Source organism: Pipistrellus hanaki (assembly GCF_964339955.1).
Source record: "Pipistrellus hanaki genome assembly, chromosome: 9".
NCBI lineage: Eukaryota > Metazoa > Chordata > Mammalia > Chiroptera > Vespertilionidae > Pipistrellus > Pipistrellus hanaki.
This window is the reverse complement of record NC_140511.1, coordinates 63,832,358-63,857,584: the sequence shown is the minus strand read 5'-3', so window position 1 is coordinate 63,857,584 and position 25,227 is coordinate 63,832,358. Positions and strand designations below refer to the sequence as shown.

General features: G+C 45.4%; 3 protein-coding genes across 3 annotated transcripts in view; 2 read left to right on the top strand and 1 right to left on the bottom strand.

Moving 5' to 3' along the window:
- LOC311628087 (olfactory receptor 5AN6-like) overlaps positions 1-25,227 on the bottom strand; it is a gene marked incomplete at its 5' end in the record, with an annotated part of 243,286 nt that overhangs the window by 156,744 nt on the left and 61,315 nt on the right. The gene's annotated exons all lie outside the window — the stretch shown is intronic.
- On the top strand, positions 1,303-9,895 carry FAM111A (FAM111 trypsin like peptidase A). The gene is made up of 3 exons (XM_084894849.1): positions 1,303-1,428; positions 5,860-5,977; positions 7,823-9,895. The coding sequence occupies exons 2-3, from the start codon at positions 5,897-5,899 to the stop codon at positions 9,605-9,607; spliced, it is 1,866 nt and encodes a 621-aa protein (XP_084750975.1). The 5' UTR covers positions 1,303-1,428; positions 5,860-5,896; the 3' UTR covers positions 9,608-9,895.
- The window catches only part of DTX4 (deltex E3 ubiquitin ligase 4), a 31,249-nt gene continuing 23,506 nt past the window's right edge, over positions 17,485-25,227 (top strand). The window contains exon 1 of the mRNA XM_084894850.1: positions 17,485-19,068. Coding sequence (XP_084750976.1) covers positions 18,858-19,068 — 211 coding nt within the window. The 5' untranslated portion in view covers positions 17,485-18,857. The remainder of the gene's footprint in view (positions 19,069-25,227) is intronic.

Here is a 25,227-nt window from a genome sequence, read left to right as displayed (position 1 = left end):
CATTCTCTACTGCCTCTGCCCCTCTTAACTTTTTCCCATCTACAGATTCCACAGACAATCTGCAAGTCCCCTCAGACAATAATTTGCTCTCCACCTTTACATACATGTTGCTACCATCAGTTTTCCCCCCTAACCTTTTTCATACTGTTTTTACAATCAGGTTCTTAAAGTGTGCTCTCTGCAAACCCCATCCAGCACCCAGAATCAAAGCCGTGATGGCAGTTCTCCGTGTATTTTTTACATTAGGTCAAGTTAGGCAAAGCTTTCCCCATTATCCCAACAACACTACCACTTTCAAATAAACATAAATTTTTCTGTAAGTTACATAAAAGTTATCACCATCATCACTTACCAATTACATTCTCTCCCTCTTTGACCAGTTGTTTTAAAATAGCACCCAATACTGAAGGCATCTGCCCTTCTTCCGGTTCTTAAACAGTAAGATGCTTCCTCCAGCCCCTTGCAAAGCACTCTGATCATCCGTTGGGAGATGCCAGACTCTGGAGCCCTCCATCAGGACCCTCTAGTAAGGCACCTCCTGGATGCCAGGAGTGCCGTCCAGGAGTGCGGTGCTGGCCTCCTTCTTCATCCTGCTGGGCATGGCCTGCTGGGCATCAGCCCCTCCGACAAGTCGGCTCGTTTGCCTGCGGGGAAGTGGGAAGTAGAGTGGGGGTCCCCGAAGTCTCACTAGACCTCAGCTGTCTGCTTTGTGGCCACTTTGTCCCATGGGAACTGGTGAAGCGCAGGGCGATAATGGATGCCTCTGGGATCTGGACCTAGCGTTCGCGGTTTTCCGCAGCGGTCCCAGGTCTGGCGGGGATGCTCGTTCCACCCACTACAGCCGCCCACCTCGCAGCATCTGGAGGCATTGACCACGAGGCACAAAACACGGGGAGGGCGGGGGGGGGGAGGGGGGGAGACAACGACGATGTGGGGATTGGTGACACAAAGCAAACCTGGTCTCCTGGAGCACTGTTCCCGCTCAGTGCAATCAATGCCCTGGAAATCACGGATCCCCTGGCTCCTCCCGCACTCTCTCTCTCCTCCCTGGCTCAGCTTCTCAGGGGACTACAATGGACCCGGGAGGGCGGGGAAGGGATGGAGGGACAGGATTGCGAAAAGTCTGTCACTGAAATTGGGAGCCGGCAGTGGACCAAGTTGCGAAAGAGCACTGGGACGCAGCAGGATCCAAAAATAGCCAGGGCTGCTGCGCAGGCACTTCCCTGGAAACTCCCTTCTGGAAACTCGCCCTTCCGCCCGCCCTTTCTGGCTCGCCCATGGCCTTCTATTGGCCACCAGCTGAGAAGCGCGGGCTTTTTCACTTCCTGTGGGGTGGCAGTTCACGAGAGAGCCAGCTGGGCGCCATCTGCTAAGCTCCAGTCCCACTGCTGCGGTCCCTGGCACGGTTGGGGCACATTCTCCGCTTCTGTGAGTGGTTCTTCTGCATTTGGGTGGGGCCTGGAGGTCTTAGGGGGTGGTTGGCATGGCGGTGTGGAGGGGTGGATAGCCAGCTTTCCATTGTGGGACCCCCTTCCTGCTCCCCACCTTCAAAGCTGATTAGTTTGACACCTGGAAAGCCACCTGGAGACAGTCTAGGCAGCTGTTCCAACTGACAAGCTGTGAGCAGCTCCAGACATACTGCATGGTGATTCTGGAGGGTGGGGTCCTCTACTTTCCTTGGTCACAAGTGGGGGAGGGGGGAGGCGGGAAGGGGCGATTCACAGGCACAAAGTTTAATCTGAGCCCAGCTCCTTAACTCCTTCTTGTACAAATAAGGAAAGGGAGAGGCCCAGGTGGGGTGTGGGGAAAATACCATCTAATTGTATTTTTGTTGGTGCGGGGAGGAGGTTCTTTCCTGCTGTTGGGTAATCTCCACCATTGCTGCCATGTGCTTTCTCAACTGAAGGGGGGTGGGGGGAGGGTAGCTCTGCATATAGCCCAGAGTTCTCTCTCTGTAAACAGGGACCACTTTGGCCTGTCAGCTCTATCTCCTCAAAGCAGGAATTCCTACCTGCTCTGCCATGCAGCCCCTCCTTGCAGCCTGGCCTGAATGTTTCCGGGTAGTCACCCCTGTAACCATAGGGTGCACTTCATTCGTGACTGCCCCTACTTGCATGGTGTCCAGTTCCTTGCCAACATAAGCTCTGGTCAATCTGTCCCGAAGGTTGTTTCAGGCTGGTAGGACTTTCTGAAACCAACATCAAACACTTCACCTGGCTCCCGCTTCCCCCGTGTCCAAGGAAAGCATAGAAGATGGAATGGGGCGAAGTGGGGGAGGGAGGAGAGGGGGGTTGGGGGAAGCTTAGGCAGATGTGAAAGCGAAAATAACCCTGAGGCCAGCAGAGCGGCAGGGCAGTCACGCGTCTTTTCAAATCTCTTCCCCACCCGCTGCCTGTCCAGCGGTCCCAAGCTAACAGCGCGCTCTGCTGGGCCAGCTGGCTATCTCCGCAGCTCCAACAAGAGCCGGCCTCCAGTGTTGGTGGCGCCCAGGTGATCCGTGGAATGGGTGGAGGCGGGGTGGGGGGACGCAGGGGTGCTCCGCTGGGTCTGCGTGCGGGTGTTCCGGAGGGTGTTGGGGAGTCTGCGGGCCTGGAGTGTGGAAGAAGCTGCCCGCCCCCTACCCCAGGTGTGCCGACAGCGGGCACAGGTTTTATTTCAGCGGATGATTCTTGTCACGTGCTGTGTGCTGGGGGACAGTGGCAGTGGGCTTGATGGAGGCTTAGGGTTAGCAGAGACCAGATCCCTGCTCTCTACCAGCCTAACTCAGCTCTAGTGGGCCAGCCCAGCGCCAGAGAGATGAGTGAGAACAGAAGAGGAGAGGGAGAGGCAGGAGAGGGAGGGGAGAGAGGAGGAACCAGAAAGACCAGAAGAACCAAGTGTAGAGGGAAAGGAGGGGAGGGGGACGAGACGGAGGAGGGAGAGACAAAGAAGAGAGATGAGAGGGGAGATGAATTCCAAGGGGGAACCTTTGAGGTGGCTGGAAATGGGCCAGCCCACCCGAGTTTACAAACAGAAAGCTAAGGCTGAGAGAGGCTGAAGCGAATTGTACACCTAAAACCTATATAATTTTATTAGCCAATGTAACCCCAATAAATTCAATATAAAAATTAAAAGAAGTTCCTGGCACATACAGTAATAGGGTCTCAAAAAAAATGTGCTTAACTAATGAATGAATGTGAAATGGCTTGGTCAAAGAATTAGTAAGGCTTATGTTTTGTTATGTATTATTAAATTGCCTTGCAGAAAGGCAGTTAGTCTATTTTTGTTACTTACATCTTATTTTTTAAGTTTGTTATGGTTTAAATATTTCAGAAAGTTTCAAACCTTTTACCTTACAGTTCTGTCTTAGGGGTAGTGATATGTAGGGGTAAGAGCCCAACAGCTTATAAAAGCTAATTGTCAAATTTTCAGAATCTGAGAAAACAGTTGTAAAATGTAGCCATTATTTTAAAATTATGTAAACTTACAATTAAATAAATGACATTTAAAACAAAAATAATGCATGCTCAAAGCACCAAAAAAAATGAACAAATGGAAAACTAAGGCTGAGAGAAGCTGAAGTGAGTTTTCCGAGATGCTTGTTACCAAATAACGATGAAGCCATGGCTCCCACAATAGAGTGGAATGGCTAAGAGTATAAGCATAATCTCTATTTATTTATTTTCATCTCAAAATTTAAAAATGGTATTTATTAGTGTAATTAAGAAAGAGCTAAATTAGAAAGTACTTATTCATGCTTTTTAATTTATTATTTTTCATTTAATATTATTTTGCATTAGTTTCAGGTGTACAGCATAGTGTTTAAACAATCATATACTTTACAAAGTGTTTCCCTGCATAAGTCTAGGACTCACCTGGTGCCATTGTTATTACAATACTATTAACTATATTCATATGCTGTACTTTCCATCCCCATGACTATTTTGTATCTACTAATTGCACTTCTTTTTTTTTTTTTTGCTTTTTCTTTTTTTTTATTCTTTTTTCTTTTTTGTTTTTGTTTTATTCTTTTTATTTATTTATTTTTATTTTATTTTACAAACCCTTGTGTCGAGGGCTGACTTTCAATAGATCGCAGCGAGGGAGCTGCTCTGCTCCCCGACCCAGAAGCAGGTCGTCTACGAATAATTGCACTTCTTAATCCCTTACCTTTTTCTCCCAGCCTCCCCCGCATCCAGTCTGATAGCCAGCAAGTTTGTTCTCTGTGTTAATTAGTCTGTTGAAGTCCTATAGTATTTGTCTTTCTTTGTCTGAGTTATTTCACTTAGCATAATGCCCTCTAGGTCTATTCATGTTGTCATAACTGAAAGGTCCGGGTTCGATTCCGGTCAAAGGCATGTACCTTTGTTGCGGGCACATCCCCAGTAGGGGGTGTGCAAGAGGCAACTGGTCGATGTTTCTCTCTCATCGATGTTTCAAGCGCTCTATCTCTCTCCCTTCCTCTCTGTAAAAATAAATCAATAAAATATATATATATTTTTTAAAAAGTGATGATTAGGGTTAAAATGCCATGATGTCTCTAACTGTAAAATAATCTAATAAAAAATTTTAATGATGCAATTTGCCAAAAAAATAATGAGCACTTGTTAGCTCTATATGATAAGTATGTGGAGGCTCATGTGATTCTGTCTTTTTTTTTTCTATTTGAAAATGGTTATAAAAAGTCATCAAAAGTATATTCTCTGAGGCTTTGTGACCTTGAGTAAATAGTTTAATCTCTATGGGTGTTCAAGTTCTTTACCAATAAAATGGATTAATCATACCTATCTCACAGGATTGTAAGAATTATATTGGGGCCCTAGCTGGTTTGGCTCATTGGATAGAGCATCCACCAGTCATTGATTCCAGTTGGTTGCAGGCTCCATTCCGGGTCCTTGTCAGGTGCATGCAGGAGGCAACCAATCCATGTGTCTCTCTCACATGGATGTTTCTCTATATATATCTCTTCCTCTCCCTTCCACTCTTTCTAAAAGTCAATGGAATCCTCAGGTGAGGATTAACAAAACAAAACAACAAAAAATAATTATATTGGGTAGTTTACAAAAAGCACATAGAACAGGGCATAGTGCATCATATGCATACTCCATTCATTGATTAATTGTATCTTTATTAATGTATCTATACTGAGGGATTGCCATGTGGCAGGCATTATGTTAGATGAAGACAGGCAGCTGCTGGACTTCCATGGCTTCCATTCTAGTGATATTTATCAGGATTAAAGATTTCACTCTTTTATTGGCATTGTTCATTCTCATCTGGGGAGACATCAGAGGAAATAGAGAGGGAGAAATACCACTTTAAACAAACTAAGTAAAGCAACAACTAATATTCCTAACTTTCCGGGAAAACTCTCACTGTACATCTATTTTGTCTTTATGGTTCTTTTCCCATCATTTTCCTAAAATTACACCATCCCCCTGTGCCATATGCAATTGAAGTGGAGGCCAGAGTTTAACATCCATGTAGCTAGAACACATTTTTTATTTCTCCAACTGCAATTCCTTTTCTAGTGCATCTGCTTTTGAATTTTACCTCTGCCATGTAGCTCTGGCTTTCAGGAGGTCACCTTTCTTGTCTGAGTTGTACTTTACTCATTTGCAAAAGCAGCTGTACCTACTTGACATGGTATCTGTGGGCATTGACAATTAGAGGTAACTTTTGTAAAGTACAGAGGATTGTTCTCTATCAAGGGGAGTTTTTATGATTGGAGTTTTTATGATTGGATAAACTGTCTACTTGGTAAGTTAACATCTCTGAGAAGGGAAAAGCTGGAGCTACAGAGAGAGGTCCCTGTTAATCTTATCCTCTGTACAAATAATGGTTGCTATGATGATATTGTTCTAACTTGAATCTTTGTAGTGTTTCAGCTGAACTGCCTATTCATCTTCAAGCCATCATGAGCTCTAAGAAACGCAGGTCACAGAAAGTCCCATTCAATGCAAGGAATAATATGAAAATTGAGCATTATTTTCCTCAGGTATGTTTGTCAATACTGTTTACAGAACATATCAATATTATACTTAGCCATCTTGACACTGGGATTTATAGTTTTCCTGCCAAGAAATTGCCTCTTTGAATGTAGGAAATGTTAAATAAATTAAAATCTTTCTCATTCATTGTATTTCTTCTGTTTGGAGTGGTGGCAGTGAGGAATTTTAACAAAAATCTCATTCTTGCTGAGTTTGGTGCCCTATCAAAGCAGTCTTTAACAAAAAGCTATTGTAACATTTCCTGAACAATAACAACAAAAATCAAATATAATGTTTACAGTAACATATGGAATAAAAACAAAAGTAATGTTATTTTATAGCATGAAAATATATAACATGCAAATATGGCTGATCTTTTTTTATAATAATAATAATACATCTGCTTAGGGCTTTATAATTTATAAAATAATATTTTAAATATTTAGTTTTACTATAAGCAAGCAAGGAGAGCTTTCTTATCCTTGATTTGTTTATGAAGAGAGGAAAAGAAGTGTGTTGCTTCTTAAGGCAGTAGTGAAATGAATACTTGGACTCAAATTTACTGACATTAAGTGGGGGCCCTTTGTACTAATTGAACTCTATTATCTTAGCAAGCCATCATATTCCTTCTTCAGTCTAAAATGCTCCTTGAATTTATTGTGAAAGGCTGAGAGATGGTGAGCATTTGAGAAGGCAATTTAAAAGCCTTTCTTTCATTCTGATTCTAACTAGAACATCCAAGAATGTAAAAAAGCCAAACCTAGTTCTATTTTTCTCTGTCCCACTCCATGACAGTGCAAGCTTGTCATGTAAGCCCCAAGATTCTTCTTTGAAGCTGTCTATATCTGCCCAAGAATTCTCTGAATAGCTGGAAATCCATCCTAGTGTTCCAATGGACTGTGCGACAAAGATGCTTCCAACAATATTAGGCTGGAGAGACGCTCTTTCAGAGTTCATATTTATGCCCAGAATAAATTTATATTACCATATGTTTCTTTTGTTTTAATCCAGAATATTAGTACCATTAAAAAGAAGGAAAACAAAAGTTAATTCACTAATGTGTCAGTCACTGTGCTAAGGATTGTCACACAGGATGTTACACTTAATTTTTATCTATCATGGCATCCGTTGGCACTCATGCCATGATAGATATTTCTTGGCCAAATGTATCTTTCAGACATAGGGATCAGATGCTCTTAACTTACAGGAAAAACTTTCTGTGCCTCATTTTCTCCAACAAAAGGAGAGAGATGCCAGATTTGTTGCTCCTCTTTTCATAGGATTTTGGAATAAACTCATGTAATAGAGGAAATAATTTAAGTTCTTTACATGAAAGTGCTAGGTGAATCAGGGTTTTACTATTTGAAATAACTATGTTATTATGACCAAATAATTACTTAACTGATGATGATTTTGTTTAACATTAAATGACCAATAATAAACCTTTTCTTGCTGAGTTTGGTGCTATAAGAACAAGTTTTTGGTGCAATCCATCACTGTGATTAGAAAAAGTAAAAATTTATTCAGAGACCTGATAGAATTCTCTAAGAGAGCTGGCAGACTTTTAAGCATCTCTTCTGTTTTTGATGGGCCTTGAAACAGTCATTTCTTTCCTATTTCTCAGGGGGGAAATGCACCAATCTGGCACAATTAAAAGCTTGTCTAACTAATGGGATGGGAAACGCAGTTTATATCTTGGTTCCCAACTCAAACTTTGGTTTAATTCTATTTACTGGCCTTTGGAGGTTGGTTCTGAGTTTCCTAGAGAAATTTTGTGAATTGTATACTAAAAAAAAAAAAAAAAAAGTAAGAGTTGCTTCCATCATTTTAAAGTCTTTAACACTTCCTTTTAGGTCCATAAAGAACAAGAGGATAATCCCAGTATTCCTCAAATGAAGACGGGGTCCAGAAAAGGCCCAAATGATATAACTAATACCCAGGCTCAAGGACCCAAAGACCAGGCTATACCCCAAGATAAAGTACTTTACATTACCTTGGGAGTACACCACAGGAAAAACAAAAAAAGAAAACACAGACTCACACATAATGAGAGGGCTAGCTTATCCGTGGCACTTGACACTCTTCAGGCTGTCAAAGAAGAGAGAGAACGACAGCAAGGCAAAGAAATGCTGGTGCAGGGCATAGAAGGAATTGAAGGTTATATAAACCTTGGAATGCCCCTCAGTTGTTTTCCTGAAAAATGCCATCTGGAAATTACATTTGCCCTGAGTAAAAGTGAGCAGAAAAAAGAGAACCAGATATTTGGTCGGCATGACAAGGCATCTACTGACTGTGTCAAATTTTTTATCCACGCAATTGGGAAGAAGATAAAAAAGATTGTCAAATGTGGGGAACTTCACAAAGAAGGGTGCAAACTCTGCGTCTATGCTTTCAAAGGAGAAACCGTCAAGGATGCTGTGTGCAAAGACGGCAGATTTCTTTCCTTTCTGGAGAACGCTGATTGGAAACTCATTGAAAACCTGGACTCCATTGTAGAAAGCACACAGCGAGTTGATGACTTGGAGGGCAAGCTGTTTCAGGTGGAGGTTGAGAAAAAGGAGGGCTCTAAGGTAGCAGCCACCCAGAATTTTGATTCGGCAGCCACTCAGAATTTTGATTCGGCAGACTCTCAGAATTCGGAGTTGGAGGAAAGAAACACCTGTGTGTTAAAAGAAGAAATTGTGGCCCAGTATCCTAGTTTAAAAAGAGAAATTGAAAAAATTAGAAAAAAATTCGAAAGGAAATTTAAAACAAGAAAGGGGGAAACAATATTTCGTACAGATAAAACAAACTTTGGGAAACAGACAAAAAACTCTTTCCCGGTTAAAATACTCAAACTTCTTTCTCGTCATAGTGACTCAGTTGGGCACATTGAATGGGACAACAATGGGAACACGGGTTATGCCACTTGCTTTGTTTTTACAAAGTTGTTCATTTTTACTTGTCGGCATGTAATAAGTGACATTGTGGGAAATGAAATAGAGCCAAGTAGGTGGGCAGACATAGTTGGTCAATGTGTAAGGGTGACATTTGGTTACGAAGACAGGCAAGAAAAAAATAACTATTTTTCCATTGAACCTTGGTTTCTGGTATCTGATGTAACTCTTGATTATGCTGTTCTGAAATTGAAGGAAGATGGACAACAAGTACCTGTTGGACTATATAATGGAATTGGTCCTGCTCCACTTAGTGGGTTGATATATATTATTGGCTATCCAGGAGGGGAAGTAAAGACTACAGATGCTTGTGTTGTAATTCCTCAGTATCAGCGAGTACAGAAATATCGGGAAAATCTTCAGGCTAAGGGTTATAATGATGACATGCAGTATATCCATATGTACACTCAAAAAAGTTTCCAGGACATTGTTCCCAGACCTGATGTGATTACCTATGACACCTCTTTTTACTTTGGGTCTTCTGGCTCACCAGTGTTTGATTCGAAAGGTTCTTTGGTAGCCATGCATACTGCTGGCTTCCGTAATCACTACCAATGTGAATTTTCCAGTATCATTGAGTTTGGCTCTATTATGGAATCCATCCTCCATGATATTAAACAAAATTATGGAACATTTTATAAAGAATTATGCATAACTCAGCAGGATATAGAAATGGTAACTGGTGAAGAGGGAGAACAGTGAGAATTTTGAGACTAGAACTAGTGTAATGGTTGTGTTTTTTTCCCACCTCTGTATGTTTTCACTAACTTCAGTTGCTTGCAGGCAGGATCTAAGACTTATTCATCTCATTATCCCCAAAATCTGACACATAGAAAGTAAGTGCTTAGAAAATATATGGGTCATTTGGTAGCAATACTTAGGGCTTCAGTTAATTTTTTTTCCTAATTAATTTTTATTCTTGAGAGTATTACAGATGTCTCCCATTTCCCCTCCATTTGCCCTCTCCTCCCAGCTCCCACCCCACCCCAGAACTTTATCACACTATTGTCTGTGTCCATATATGCATGTAAGTTCTTTGGTTACTCTCTCCTCACCCACTTCTCAGGTGGTGGGAGGTTGGCTGTGGGAGTGCACTGACCACCAGGGCAGCTCCTGCATTGAGCTTCTGCCCCCTTGTGTTCAGTGCACATCATTGCTACCAGCCAGTCATCTGGTCATCCAGTTGTAACAGTAAACTTAGGCTTTTATATATAGACTAGAGGCTCGGGTGCACAAAATTCATGCATGAGGGGATGTCCCTCAGCCCAGCCTGCATCCTCTCCAATCTGGGAATCCTTGAGGGATGTCTCACAGCCCATTAGGCCCGATCCCAGTAGGATTGGTCCTAAACAGACAGTTGAACATCCCTCTCACAATCCAGGACTGCTGGTTCCCAACTGTTTGCATGCCTTCCTTCCTGATTGCCCCTAACCACTTCTGCCTGCCAGCCTGGTCACGCCCTAACCACTCCCCTGCCAGCCTGTTTGCCCCGAGCTGCCCTCCCTTGTAGGCCTAGTCACCCCTAACTGCCTTTCCCTGCAGGCCTGTTCACCCCCAACTTCCTCTGTCGGTCTGGCCACCCCTAATTGCCCTCCCTTTCAGGCCTGGTCCCTCCCAACTGCCCTCCCCTGCTGGCCATCTTGTGTCCACATAGGGGCAGCCATCTTGTGTCTGCATGGGGGCAGCCATTTGTATGTTGGAGTGATTGTCAATTTGCATATTACTCTTTTATTAGATAGGATAGAGGTCTAGTGCATGAGTGGAGGCCGAATGGCTTGCGCTGAAGGGTGTCTCTGATCAGGGTGGGGGTTCTCTTTGGGGTGTGGGGCCTGTGGTGGTTTGCAAGCCAGCCATGTACCCGGCAACCCAAGTGCAGGCCCTGGTACCTGGTATTTATTTATCTTCTATAATTGAAACTTTGTAGCATTGAGTGGAGGCCAAGGCAGGCCAGGGCTGCAGAAGCTTGGCTTTCTCCACCTCCTAAGGAAACTCAAGCCTCCAGCTCTCTCCAGCTCCATGGCTGCTGCCATTTTTTGTTGGGATTTATTTATCTTGTATAATTGAAACTTTGTATCCTTGAGTGGAGTCCAGGGCTGGCCAGGGTTTGTAAGAAGCTTGGCTTCCTCCATTGCTGGAGAAACCCAAGCCTCCTGCTCTCTAGGTGGCTGCAGTCATCTTGGTTGGGTTAATTTTCATACTCGCTCCTGATTAGCTGATGGGTATGGCTTGTGGGTGTAGCAGAGGTGCAGGTAATTTGCAAATTACTCTTTTATCAGATAGGATAGATGGCTTTTTCAGGTTGATTTCTATCACTTAGCAATATGCAGTTGTGTGTGTATACTGCAATTTGTTTATTCATTTGCCTTTTGAAAAATCTCTCAGATGCTTATGGTTTGGAGTGATTATAAATAAAGCTATAAGTACTTGCATACAAATTTTTGTGTGAATATATGCTTTCAATTCAAATGGGTAAATACCAAAGAGGGTGATCACTAGGCTGTATGGTAAAATCTGTTTCACTTTGTAAGCATCTGCTGAACTGTCTCCCAATGTGACTGTACCATTCTGTGTTCCCACCAGCAATGAAGGAGAGTTCATATTGATTCACATCTTCACCAGCACTTGGTATTGCCACTTTTTTTTTTATTTTAGACATATTCATCATATTGAAAAGCATGATATTCTTCAGGCTCTTATGAGATTTATCATGAAATTGGAACTATCTTAGATTCTCTAGTATATGTATAGTATACAGTTATGGTATCAGTTCATATTCTGTCAGGAAAATAAAGCCACTATAAATATTACAAGAATAAGGTATTTAATTAGGAACGAGGGGTTAGATGAATGTGTGGGAGGAGCAGGGGAAGAGATCTGTAAGGTTGCAGGAAGGGGGTGACAGCCAAAGCATTGGGAAGGGGAGAGAAGTGGTAGAGTCACAACTTCCAGAAGGTTGCAAAATTGCTACATCGGATGTAACCTCTAAGTGGGAGCTTAAATAGATATTACATAGTACTATCTGAACTCCATGATTTTTCAAGAAACAATGCCTACCACTTCATTTTCACCTAAGTTTCTCATGAGTTTATCTCATGGACAAATGCTAACCCATAGAGCACAAGGATTCTGGGGGGGGAAATAGTTCCTAGCTTTTTAAGGAAGTGGTGTTGCTAGATAACCAGCACACACAGACGTACACACACAAAATACATGAACATGTATACAATCATAAATTATTTTCAGTGAGGTTGTAATACAGTTTTTCTCATAAAGTGTATGTCTCAACTTTAGCAGATTACTAACTGCAAGTCATCTGCACACTCCCTATGTCTGAAAATAAATTATGCTATAAACAAATGCTACCACCAAGTATTTTTTGACAGAGAGAAGTATCAAGTAAAAGATCAGGCTAAAATTCCACACAGTTAGGAAAAAACAAGTTTTCTTCTATTTCCTTTTGATCTTTCATACTGCCCACCTCTTTTATGTCCGCTTATTTTCTACATGGGAATTCCAGATGAGCTCACAAAAGCATTAAATGTGGTCTTTTTTTTCTCTCTCTCTCTCATTGATACTTTGTTTCTTTTCCAGCACATTCATTTCCTATGCCCTCTAACAATCCGGAACCCCTCAGGAAATGTCTGAGGGCTGGTTTCGGCCTGACAGTGGTACAACCCATCACTATGATGCACAATGACCACCAGGGGGCAGATACTCAATGCAGGAGTTGCCCCCTGGTAGTCAGTGCACTCCCACAGAGGGATCACCGCTCAGCCAGAAGCCAGACTTATGGCTGGCGAGCACAGCGCTGGTAGTAGCAGGAGCTTCTCCTTCCTCTGCAGCAGTGCTAAGGATGTCCGACTGACAGCTCCTGGACTGCGAGAGGATGCAACCTGAACCCTGAACCCCTAGTGCACGAATTTCATGCACCAGGCCTCTAATATAACATAAAATCCCAAAAGTACAGGTAGAAAGGGAAATCCCAGCTTCCCTTAAGACTGAAAAACCTCCAGGCACTCAGAGGCCATTTTCCAATACAACATCGCCACCTGCTGGATGCAGCCACCAGTGCGTCCCTTCTAAACAAATGCAGCCATTATTAACCTGGTGCTAAACTTGTTGACTAACAAAAGAAGGATCAAAAAAAAACGCCTTGGTAGTAAAATACAAATGTTATGTATACTCGATAGCTCAGTCAGCCTGGCTTTAGCATCATCTTAGATTTCACATGAAAAAGTGGCAGTTGACTTCCTGGGGGAAACTTTATCTCCTACTTTATAATCTGTATTTTGTTGTTTTCCTCCAGGAAGGGGTCACCCTGTCTTTTGATACACAGACTGAAATAAGATCATCCTAATTCAATCATAGATGAAAGTGACTTGAGACGGAATTACAGAATGTCAAGGCTCTGGTCTCCCACTTCTCAAGTTTAGCCCTCCAAGAGCTTGGGACGTTTACTAGCCCCTTCTCTTATCCAGCCTCTCCAATTTTTATCTTGTCAGTACTATGTCTTTAGGGAACTCTTTTCATTGACTCAGCAGGGTGGAAATGGGTAGCAGGGCATGAAAGGTAGAGCAATCCTTAAGGATCTAAAGGACATAAAAATAATTATCTCTGTCATATGTGCATTTCACTTATCAGTTTAGCTCCTGAAGAAACCAAGTAAGTACCCAAGAATAACAGTTGATTACTGATAGATTAAATAGAGAAGGTAGACCGGAGACCGGGATGGCAGGACACAGGCTTTATTGGAGGGAAGGGTACCCCTGCCAGCTGCTTCCACGGAGAGGTGTGGAAGAGAGCAAGCGAAGGGCTTACAAGCACCTTTAAAATAGAGGGCGGGGCTTAAGGCATTCAGCACATGCTGATTGATTAGGGACCTAGGGACTTAGGAATGGGGGCTTAGGGTATTTGGCAGGTGATGATTGGTGGTTCAGAGCTCCGGAATGTCCAGCCGCAGGTGGCGTTTATGTCTGTCCATCAACTGAGGGAAGGGAGGATCTATCAATTACCACAAGGTCAAACCAAGTGTAGGTACAACTGCAGCCACTGTGCCAGATGTGGTAGCAAATTACAACTGCCTCAGGTGCATGGTGTGTGGACATTGATTGGATGAATGTGTTTTTTTCTATCGGGATGAGAAAAGGGGATTAGCCATGGACGATGTTTCCAAGTGATTAGAGCATTTGTTCACCAACCAAAAGGTCATGGGTTCAATTCCTGGTCAAGAGCACATACCAGTACCTGGGTTACAGTTTTGATCCCCAGCTCAAGGCTCCCACAGTGATAACCAATTGATGTGTCTGTCTCACATCAATGTTTCTTTCTTTCCCCTTCCCTCCCTCCCTTCCACTCTCTCTAAAAATCAATGGAAAACTATAATCGCATGGATGGAGTAGAGAGAGAAAATCTGGACTATTTGTACTTCCTGCGAACCACTTCTCAATGATTTCATGGTAATCAGGTCATATGATCAAGAAGTAGCCAACACCTAGAGGTCATGGTCCTCTAAGGGAGGACCAGAGATGAACCTTATGAAGAATCAGAGGCTCACCAGATCAGGTACATGCCAGGACATCTCATCCAAAGTGAAAGATAAATTATTGAATCTTGCATACCCCACTATGAAGAAGAAAGTGCACTGCTCTTGGTTTTTGAAAGTAGCATATTCCACACCTGAACATACTGCTTCAGTCCATGTACAAGGTGACACAATAGGCTGCCAGCTTTAAATGAGGCCTAGATTAGGAAAGAGTCTGAGGAAGATCCTGGCTATGGTAGAAACAGTGCTGCTACTTGTGCAGTATAGCCTAGGTGACCTTATGGTGTTAAAGTATCAGATGTAGGAAAAGATATGAGATGGAGTTCATGGCAAGCCCATATGGAAGAAGCACAGTACAGACTCCTCTTGGGGCTCTGGAGCAAGGCCATGCCATCTGCATTGGAAATATATGCCTGTTGAGTGACGATTCCTAGTGTGCTGTTGGCTCAGTAAAGATGGAGCACCTGACCTTGAGACACCAAGTGACTGTGCATCCAGAACTGCTATGAAGTGGTGGGTTCTATTAGATTTATCATGCCATACGTCAGGCGAGGCCAAAAATTGTCTCTTGTAATATGGAGGTGATGCACCCAGGATTGAGTCTGAGCAAGAAAAAGATCACAAGTGATTTCCATGAACAATGTGAGGAGCATCCCTGCAAAGCATTCACATCCTAACTGCTGGAACCTGGGGCTATATGATAGGTTACTTGGCAAAGGGAAAATGTGGGGCATCTCTGATTGGCCACTTTAACTCCAGAGCTCTCTGTTGGCCAATACTGTTTCAGCATACAAGTTCAAGAAGGTCCCAAAGATCTCCTTCAGTAATTTAATAAATGGATTCATAGAATTCAGAAAACTACTATATTCATGGTTATGGTTTATTATAGTGAAAAGATGCATATTAAAAGGGGCAAAAAAGTGGGATTTATTCCAGGCATGCAAGACTGATTCAGCACTTAAAAATGTATTGATGCAATTTGTCGTATCAATGGGCTAAAGAAGAAAAGCCACATAATCATGTCAATAGGTGTAGGGAAATCATTTGGAAAAAAAAAATCCAACACCTGTTTATAAAAACTCCCAGCAAACTAGGAAGGGAACTTCCTCAAGTAGACGAAGAACATCTACAAAAAAGCTACAGCTGATGTCATACTTCACTGTGAGAAACCAGGTGCTTTCCTGCTAAGATCAGAAACAAGTCAAGGATGTCTGCATTTATCACTCCTGTTTCATAAAATACTGAAATCCTGGAGAATACAGTAAGATAAGAAAAGGAAATAAAAAATATACTAACTGGGAAGAAAGAAAAAAAAACTATCTTTGTTCGCAGATGGCACGATTGTCTATGTACTGTGTAGAAAAATCCAAAAGAATGGACAACAACAACAACAAAAATAACACTCCTGGAACTAATAAGTAATTATAGCAAAGTTACAAGATACACAGTTAATATACAAAAGTCAGTTGCTTTTTTGTATACCATCAATGAACAAACAGTGAGTATAATTTAAAATATAATGCCATTTTTATACTCCTCCCCCAAAAGAGAAATACTTTGGTATAAATATAATAAAATAAGCACAAGCTCTATATGAGGAAGACTCTGATGAAAGAAATCAAAGAAAATCTAAATAAATGGAGATATATTCCACGTACAAGTGTAGGAAGACTCAATACTGCCGAGCTGTAAGCTCCTCCCAGCTGGGTCCATAATCAATGTAATGCCAATCAAAATTCCACCAAGTTATCTTGTGGATATTGATACTAAACTTTATAAGGTAAGGCAAAACACCCAGAAAGACCAAGATAATATTGAATGAGAAAACAAAGTAAGAAAACTGTTACTACTGAATTTTAAGACTTACTATAGAGCTGCTATAATCAAGAGAGGGTAGTGTTGATGAAAGAATAGCCAACTAGATCAACGGAACAGAAAACAGAGCCCAGCAGTAGACCTACATAAATATAGTCAACTGGTCTTTCACAAAGGGACAAAGCAATAAATGGAGCAAAAAATGGTCTTTTCCACAAATGTTGCTCAAACTAGACATCTCCATGCACACATACACACAAAGGAAAAAATAGATTCTACACCCAGACTCTACACTTTTCACAAAAATAAAACTCAAAATGGATTATAGATCTAAGTGTAAAACACAAAACTATAAAATTATTTTTTCTTCAAGTGTGCTCTTGTTCTTCCAGAACACTCTAACCTAATTTCTCCCTTCTCTTCTTTTTTTCTTTCCCCTTCTTTCTTTCCTCCCTTTCCTTCTTCCTTCTTTCCTTTCTTCCTTCCCTCCTTTCTTTTTTCTTTATTTCTTTTAATATACATATATTTTGGGGGTAAGATACTTGTGACACTATCCATTCCCTTATTTTACATTGAGACACTTCTACATTGCCACATGCCTGGCCATATAACATGTGTGGGGTTTGTTTTGTTTTGTTTTGTTTTGTGAGGGGATTCCAACTGAGTTTTGAATACTAATTTCCCCTCTGGCTAAATAATATTCTGAAGTAAATTGCATAAATTCCATAAGTCCTGTCATTTGTGAAATAGGAGTAATAAATGGCTCTTGGTAGGATTAATTAAGGTATCCTTTACTCCTATCCCTTTCATCCTTCAAACCTAAAAATTGATGTTTTAATGAATGGTGTTGATTGAGTTTAATTAGGATGCTGGGGTTTTGGAGGCCATGGTAGGGAGATTTCTGGGCAAGGGCACCACCAGCAAGGAAATGCTCAGAGGTAGCCTGGAACCTGGCGCTTTTGGAGACTCAAAGAGGAGTGTGTATGACATTTTTTCTTTGCATTTGGAACTCTGTGAAGAGCAAGGGAAAAGATGAAAGAGATATGGGAAATACAAATAATAATATTTAAGGAAATACAAATAATAATAATAATATTAATAATATCTTTGTAATTTAAGAGGGCACAAGAAAGAGAGAGGGACACAAACAAAAATGACTATAAGGTATTATGAAATTTTATTTATCCTGGATCCTGATCATTTAAATTTAGTGTTTCATGTGATTGCAACCTCGGCAAAACAAAGTTCGTATTATAAGACAAAATTAACATGTAATCCTGATGTCAATCTGACCTTTCAGATTATTTTCCACATTAATTTTTTAAGACCATAATAACCAAGTCTGTCTGTCTTAGTGTCTCATTATTTTGGTCACAGAAAAACCCTGAAGAATAAATCAACTTAGCATGTGCCTTCTTAACTCCAACAACGTCAAAGCAGTCTAGAAAAACCACCTCTACTCTGATCATAGACGATATAAAGCCTTCATTCATCAAATTGAAGCATCCCTTTGGACTTGAGTCTCCTGAGCAGTGGTTGGAGTTGAATGGCAACTAGTGTGTGGCCATTGGCCCTCAGGCGTCACTTTGGGCCAGTAGGGGGCGTGGGAGCTCCTAGGCACCCGCCCGAGTAGTCAGGGGGCGTGGCAATGCATCCTTGACAGACAGCTAAGGATGCTGGCGAAGATGAGGTAATACCACCCCGAACTAGAAGGGCGTTGGGGTATGGGCACCTGTGTGTGCGAGTGTGAGTGTGAGTGTGCGGGTGCGGGTGCGTGCGCGAGCGGGAGACACATCGTGTCTCAAAGCTGACACTGCAGACACGGATCACGCTGCATTTAAAAAAAAAAGAAGAAGAAGAAGGAAAAGAAGACAATTCAGTTCTAGGAGGGAGGTGGCAAAGTTGAGGCCGGGCGACTCCTGCGGTCCTACCTCGAGCCGTGCCATGGAGGGCGGCTTCTCGGCGTCTCGGGGCTGGCGTAACCCCCACGGGCACGGATTTGCCTTGGTGTCTCTCTTGGGAGGAGCGATTCATTCTGGAAGCAACTGAGCAGAGCCACAGGGAGGGGGAGCCCTCGCCCAGGCGGAGACGGCAGTTCGTGCGGCGAGGAGTAGGGAAGGGAGGGGAACCCGGCGTGCCATTCCCGGCGCGAGCGCGCGGCGAGGTCCCACCCGGGAGCCTGCAGAGCCCGAGGCGCAACTGGTGCGAGGGCTCGGTCCCCGCCTGGCAGCCGACTCCAGCCCGCGCCCGGCGGGTGGCCTGGGCAAGGCGGGGGCCTGTCTGCAGAAAGCCGGACATTTGCATGAAGCCACCCGACCCCACGGAGCAGTGGCAACCGCGGCGGCAGCAGCGGCGGACCCCGGAGGCGGCGCGCGGTCCGAGCCAGGCGGCCCCGGGCCCCGGGCCCCGGTGGATGCGCGGCCGGGGAGCGGCCCGCGGGCCGGAGCGGAGACTGCCCGCCGGGACGTCTGGGCGCGGGGCGGGGTGCGCGGTCGAGGCCCAGAGGCGGCGGCGAAGGAGGAAGCGGAGGAGGGCGGGCGCCCCGAGCCCGGGAGAGGGACCGCGCCGCGCCGCCGCCGCAGCCCCGGGCTCGCCATGCTCCTGGCCTCGGCCGTGGTGGTCTGGGAATGGCTGAACGAGCACGGCCGCTGGCGGCCCTACAGCCCCGCCGTGAGCCACCACATCGAGGCGGTGGTCCGCGCCGGCCCCCGCGCCGGGGGCAGCGTGGTGCTGGGGCAGGTGGACAGCCGGCTCGCGCCCTACATCATCGACCTGCAGTCAATGAACCAGTTCCGCCAGGACACGGGTGAGCCGGCCACCCCAGCCCCGCCCGCGCCACCCCTCTCCCCTCCCCGCCCTGAGGTTCCCCGCGGCGCGAGCCCACAGGGGCCCACCCAGAGGTGGTGTCTCCCAGAGGGGGTCGTGGAGGAGGATGCCTCTTGCCCGGGGTCCTAAGATGCCCCCTGCAATAAACCCCCAAGCAATTAGTGTCAGCGTTCTGGTTATGCAAACCCAGCTGCACCCTGGCCCCTGACAACTCCTCTTGTACGCCCCCTTTTAAGCGCTCGTGGAAGCTGTGGCGCCACCTCGGCCACAAGCAATCCCAGCCCCTGGTGAAGGTTCCCGGCTCCCATCGCCCACACCTCGGCTGACCCTGCTTCGCCCCGGGCACCCTTGGGCCTGCCGCACATCCCCCTTCTCACCCACGTTACTGCCTCTGCCCCTCCCGTGTGGGCTGCCTTCCCACAGCGGGGTGCTGGGTGTGGGGACTGGGGAAGGCGGCCGAGATTCCCCGGAGGCTCTAGCGGTTAGTCTCCATTGGGAAGGAAGGGCTGGGCTCCCCGGGAAGGGAGACTGGAGTTGAGGGATTCCATGGCTGGAAGCGCCCTGGATGCTGTGGCATCCGCCGGTGCGGCTGCTCGTGCAGTCCCAGGGCTGAAGCAACAGGCCGAACAGATGGAGAGAGGGAGGGAGGTGGGCACCGGGCTCGGAATGCCTGGCAGGGAAGCCGCTCCGCTCTCTTTGTCCGCGGAGGAGGAGGAGGAGGAGGAGGAGGAGGAGGAGGAGAGGAGGAGGAGGAGGAGGAGGAGGAGGAGGAGGAGGAGGAGGAGGAGGAGGAGGGGGAGGATTCCTAAGGAGAAACTGTCCCCAAGCTTCCTCCTTAAACCGTTCACTGTGAGGGACACTCCGGCCTCCCAGACCGCAGTCTTCTCATGAGATGCAAGTTGCTACTGTGGCCACCACAATCTCACTTCCCAGCTGACCAGCCTTCCCATCAGAGCAAGGAAAAGAGGCGGCAGGGAGGAGGGCAGGGTGGAAGATTCTTGGCAGAGGGCCAGGTCAGAGCTGCCTCTTTGCTTGGCCCAGTGTGTCCACACTTAGTTGATGACTTGGGACAAGTCTGTCTCCTCATGGGGGGCTGGGGGGGGGGCGGTAAGGGAGATTGTTTCTGGAATCCTGGCTGGGCTTTCCGGAGAATGTGCAGAGGAGCCTGGAGAGGCAGGTGTGGGGAGGAGGGACTGGAGAGGAAGACTGGGAGAGTCCCAGAAGGCCGGAGAACAGCTGTTGGAGCTGGGCATCTCAGCCCCCTTGGAAAGCCCCATATCCTGTGTGCTAATTAGGATTTTCATGGGAAAGAGGTAGCTTTCCACGTTCCTGCCCCATCTTTAGTCATGACTCCCAACAACCTCTTTGCCAAAGACTTTGCAGACACCAGCCCAGTGAGTAAAGTTTTCAGGGGAAAGGCTTCCAGAAGTGTTACCAAGGAGGGGGGGTGGGGGGCGGGAGGGGAGAGGAGAGGAGGCTTAAACCCTGGTGGGAACGGGAGGGAGGTGGCGCTCAGATGGCTGAGAGGGAGTAAGGAGGACATGGGAGATTGAGAAAGAAGATTAAGTGTGCCTGAGGTGGAGAGAGGGAATGTAATTGTGTAATGTGGACAGAGGTTGTGGAGGTGAGAGCAGAGGCCTCAGATTGGGGGGTGGGTGGGTGTCTGGAGAAGGGGACAGCTGAGCCATGGAGATGGGACCAGGAAGACCAACCAGCAGCCAAGACACCTGACAGGGAATTCCAGTCCTGCTCAAAATAAACAGGCAGGTGTGAGCTTTTTGAAACAAAGTCTGTGCAGCACATGGCGAGGCACCCTAGAGACCTAAAGGTCCCAGCCCTTGTCTCACATTTGGGAAAGGAGAACATTTAATGGGTGATTACGGACATGGTACCTAGAAAGGGTCGCTGTGGCCTGAAGGCCCCTTTCTACAGAAGGGACGTTCTGGTGAAAACTGGCTTGAAGGACAGAAGCCACCTCCCCCAGGTCTGATCGCTCTTCCCCAAGGACCGGCTGACCACTACCTGGTGCCAATTTAGTCCAAGGCTAGGCACCTGTCCTCGGAGAAGAGTTTGCTGGTGCTCTGCAGACTTCAGACCAGAGGCAGAGCGCTGGCCCTGGATCGTTTTTAAAGACTGCCTCAGAGTGTGTTTCGCATTCTTGTCTGTCTCCTCAGTGCCAGGCCCTGCACTGGGTGCTAGAGGCACTGGGCTGGATTCCCAGGAATGCTAGGTCTGTCAGGAAGCTTGTCAAAGCAGAATAGGACCCTCTGGGTTACTGGACTTGGAGCCCCCTCCTCTCCATTATCCACCAACAGACACACAGTTCCTCTCAGTATAGCTCACTGATGAGGCCATGCGAGGGTAGGAACTTTAAGCCACCAGCTCCCAGGCAACCTCGGCCAAGCCCTAGCAATGTTTAATTAAATTACCCACTGTCCCCTAAGCCATAGTTTGAAGCTGGGAACCAGAAACATCCCCATAAACAAAGGAGAGCTGGAAGTCCCCTGTGTAGAGGCGATTCCTCGCTTTTTTTTTTTTTTTTTTTTTTTTTTCCACCTCTATGTGGGGGCATTTCCTGAGATGGGAGGTTTGGTGTTTTTTTTTTAGAAGTAGCCTGCCCTGATGCCAAGGAAGTCCTCAGACTCTCAGCTTTCCTGGGCTCCGACTTCATCCAACCTGTTTCCAAGGAGATTCCTAGGAGGTTGCAGACACCCTCTCTGCCGCCTCTGTTTGTCCTGGACACTTCTTCCCCCAGACAGCCTCCCAGTCGGAGCTTATTTGCATTCCATGCTGGTCTCCTCTAAGCAATTGGGGCTAGAGAATCTGGAAAAAGGGAAGAGATGGGGCCGCTGGGTTTTGGCTGCTTCCAAAGGCCTTGGTTGGGTCCTCTTCGCCTACAGTCAATTGCCTTGCCTGGGCTAACCTATTGTAGGACACGGTGACTGGAGCTCTGTACTTCAGCATCACTTTCCTCTACATCTCCCAATGCACCTGTTCACTGCCATCTCCAAGGCCCAGGCAGCAGGATGGAAGGGGAACACCCCGACTGGGAGGGGAAGACATGACTAGGCTCTCATCCCAGACTCACTGGCTTACAGTGTGACCTGCAGCAAGCCCCTTCACTGCTCAGGCCTCATTTTCCTCTGCAGAATGAAAAACAGGCTTAAGATTCCTTGTGGCTCCTTTCTTCCCATCATGCAGACCAGCATGTGAGTGGGTTTGGCCCCTCCTCCAGTGATGCTGCTGCTTAGAAGCTGTGTGGTGTGAGGGAGGGATCTTTCCAGCGCAGAGATTTCTGTGCCAGCGGTGGCCTCTTTTATGGCTTTCATGTGGTGAGAGGGTCATATGGCGAGAGATTAAGGGGTTGACAGAATCTGATGAAGCTGATTTTTAGGGTCCCACAGTACTCTGCATCCTCTGTGAGCACAGGAATAGAGGAGGCAAAGGGCATGATGACCACATGACAGTTACAATATAGAGATGCCCCAGGCACATGGCACACATTATCTTGTTTAATTCTCCAAGAGCCTTATGAAAGACCTATTGTTTCCATTTTATAGGAAAGAAAGCATGTTGAAAGAGATTAAGTTATTCAAAGGTTTATAGCCAGTCAATGAGGAAGCTAAGATTCCAAATCAAGTGTTCTATGCTCTGCTCCTTTATGTGGTGAACACATATAGAGCACCTGCTTCATGCAGGTGCTGTTCTAGGCATGTGGGGTATAGCAGTAACAAATACCTAAGTACCTAAGTTTTTGCCCTCGTGGATTATTCTAGTAAGGGTGAGGGGTGCTGGGATTTCTTGGACAGAGTAGATGCTCTAACACAGTGTTGCATAGATGTGGGTGAAATGCCCTAGAGACCTCAGGTCATTCTTAGAACGTGTTGTCTCCCACTTTTCAGAAGCTGGAATCTCTTAGGTGCTTTGAGCAGCAAGCGTCTGAGTTGCCAAGAAAAACTGACTTTCATTCTCTTTTTTCCTTTATCACTATCCCATTAGAGGCCTTTTCCTTGGGTCACTGCACCTTAAGACCCAATGGATTTCCTCAGATCATCTAGTTCACGGTTCTGATTATAGAAGGTCCATTCCAGATGGAACGGCCTCAGAAAAAAATCAGAGAATTAAATCCCACCATCTCTTTTGTCCCGTAACTTTGGTTCTGAGGTCTTCCTTCTGTCTGTAATTAGCCTGCTAGGACTGAACTGAACTCAACATTTTCTCCTTCCAAACCCAGCTCTCCATCTTTTTTTTTTAATATATATATATTAAAAAATCAATATATATATTATTGATTTTTTTACAGAGAGGAAGGGAGAGGGATAGATAGTTAGATACATCGATGAGAGAGAAACATCGATCAGCTGCCTCCTGCACATCACCTACTGGGGATGTGCCCACAACCAAGGTACATGCCCTTGACCGGAATCAAACCTGGGACCCTTCAGTCCGCAGGCCGATGCTTTATCCACTGAGCCAAACCAGTTTTGGCCAACTCTCCATCTTCACACCCCTCTGCCTGTTACTGGTGCTTCCATTTTACCACTTGACTGTTTGATACATTCTGTCATTCAGAGTCATACTCGGGTGCTAGGCATGTGCAGACACATAGACCATAAGGTCCAGCAGTTGGAATGTTAGTGTGCATGGGAACTCAGGGTACCCCCCCCCCCCAGGCTGGAAGGCATTGTATCTCTAAAGATTCTGAAGCAGGTGATCCTGGAACTGCTCTTGGAAAGTATTCAGCTCTTCATGGTCAAGTCCTACCCATTTTCTCTCTGTAGGGTCCCTCCGACTTGTCCCCATCTTTTCATTTTCACTGCCAACACCCTCATTACTTCTCACTTAGACACAATTAACAGACCTGCTCTGCACTTGTCACTTCTCTGTGTCACAAACTTCACTGGCTCCTTATTGTGAACAAATAAAATCCATGACAGCTTAGCAGTCCTTTGTCATGTCTGACTATTGAAATTCTTTTTATATGCAGGTCTTATGCTATTTATCATCCATTTCTTAGAATGTTCTCCAAACCATCATTCCTTTACTTAATATTTAATTGATATTTATTGAGCCACTAAGATATTCCAAGCATTGGGGGATTCAGCCCTGAGCAAACACCTGGATGCCCACTATTGTGTTGTTAGAAGTCCAGTGGAGGAAAACAGGCTTTCATCAAATTAATCACACAAATGAATGTGTAATTGCACATTAAGATAAATGCTATAAGAAAAATAGGAGTGAGAATTCGACCTGGTCACAGCAGCACAGAGGAAATCTGAAGGATGCACAGTGAGGAGGATTGCCTGAGTGTTTGGGGGAGGGACCAGCATTATGAAAAGGTCCAGAGAAGCATGGCAGTGGACAGAGAGTGAAGGAGACTGGGGTAGCAGAAATGTGAGCAGAGTAGGGGGAGGGGATCTCAGTGCTGAACTCAGGGGAAGTCATGAAAAGGATTTAAGCATTAAGGATGTGGTCAGATTTTCTGCCAGCATGCTATTTTGTTGGCACCCTTCCTGTGGCTATTCTGCCTCATAAATAGTCATTAGCATACCTGTCTCGTTTTAGACTGTAAGCTATTTGAGGAGTGTCTAGGTCTTGGTATTCCTTACAGCACTAGTGGGTACCCAGCGGATGAGGCAAATAATGAAATGCCAAAGTAGCCAGAAGTCATCAATCAATCACAGCACATTGCAGAGCCCTCATTATTGCCAGGCAGTGCAGTGGGCACTAGAAAGCAAAGACCTACACTGTGTCTGTGCTTCCATGTAAGGCGCCGGCATGAAAGGAGGCCCTGGTGCACCCCAGACTTCCTAACTAGGAGAACCTTTCAAGGGATGGATGGTAAATGGCATAAGAGAATTTCAATAGGAAAAAAAAAAAAAAAAAGCAAAGGGGGGCATTTCAATAGAAAGGAATACTAGGGGAGGAGGTCCAGGAACTCTGAGGGAACCAGTGAGGGTAAAAGGGGTATCTGTTTATCAGGAGTGGAGGCAATACAAGCACAGAAGAAGATAAACCTGGGGCTGTGCGGGAGCCAGGATCTCCAGAAGCTCTGGGGCAATTCCCAGGCATCTCTGGGAATTGGTAACACTGGTGTTAAAAAAAAAAATAAGAATATCTATGAAAATTGGTCAAGTAC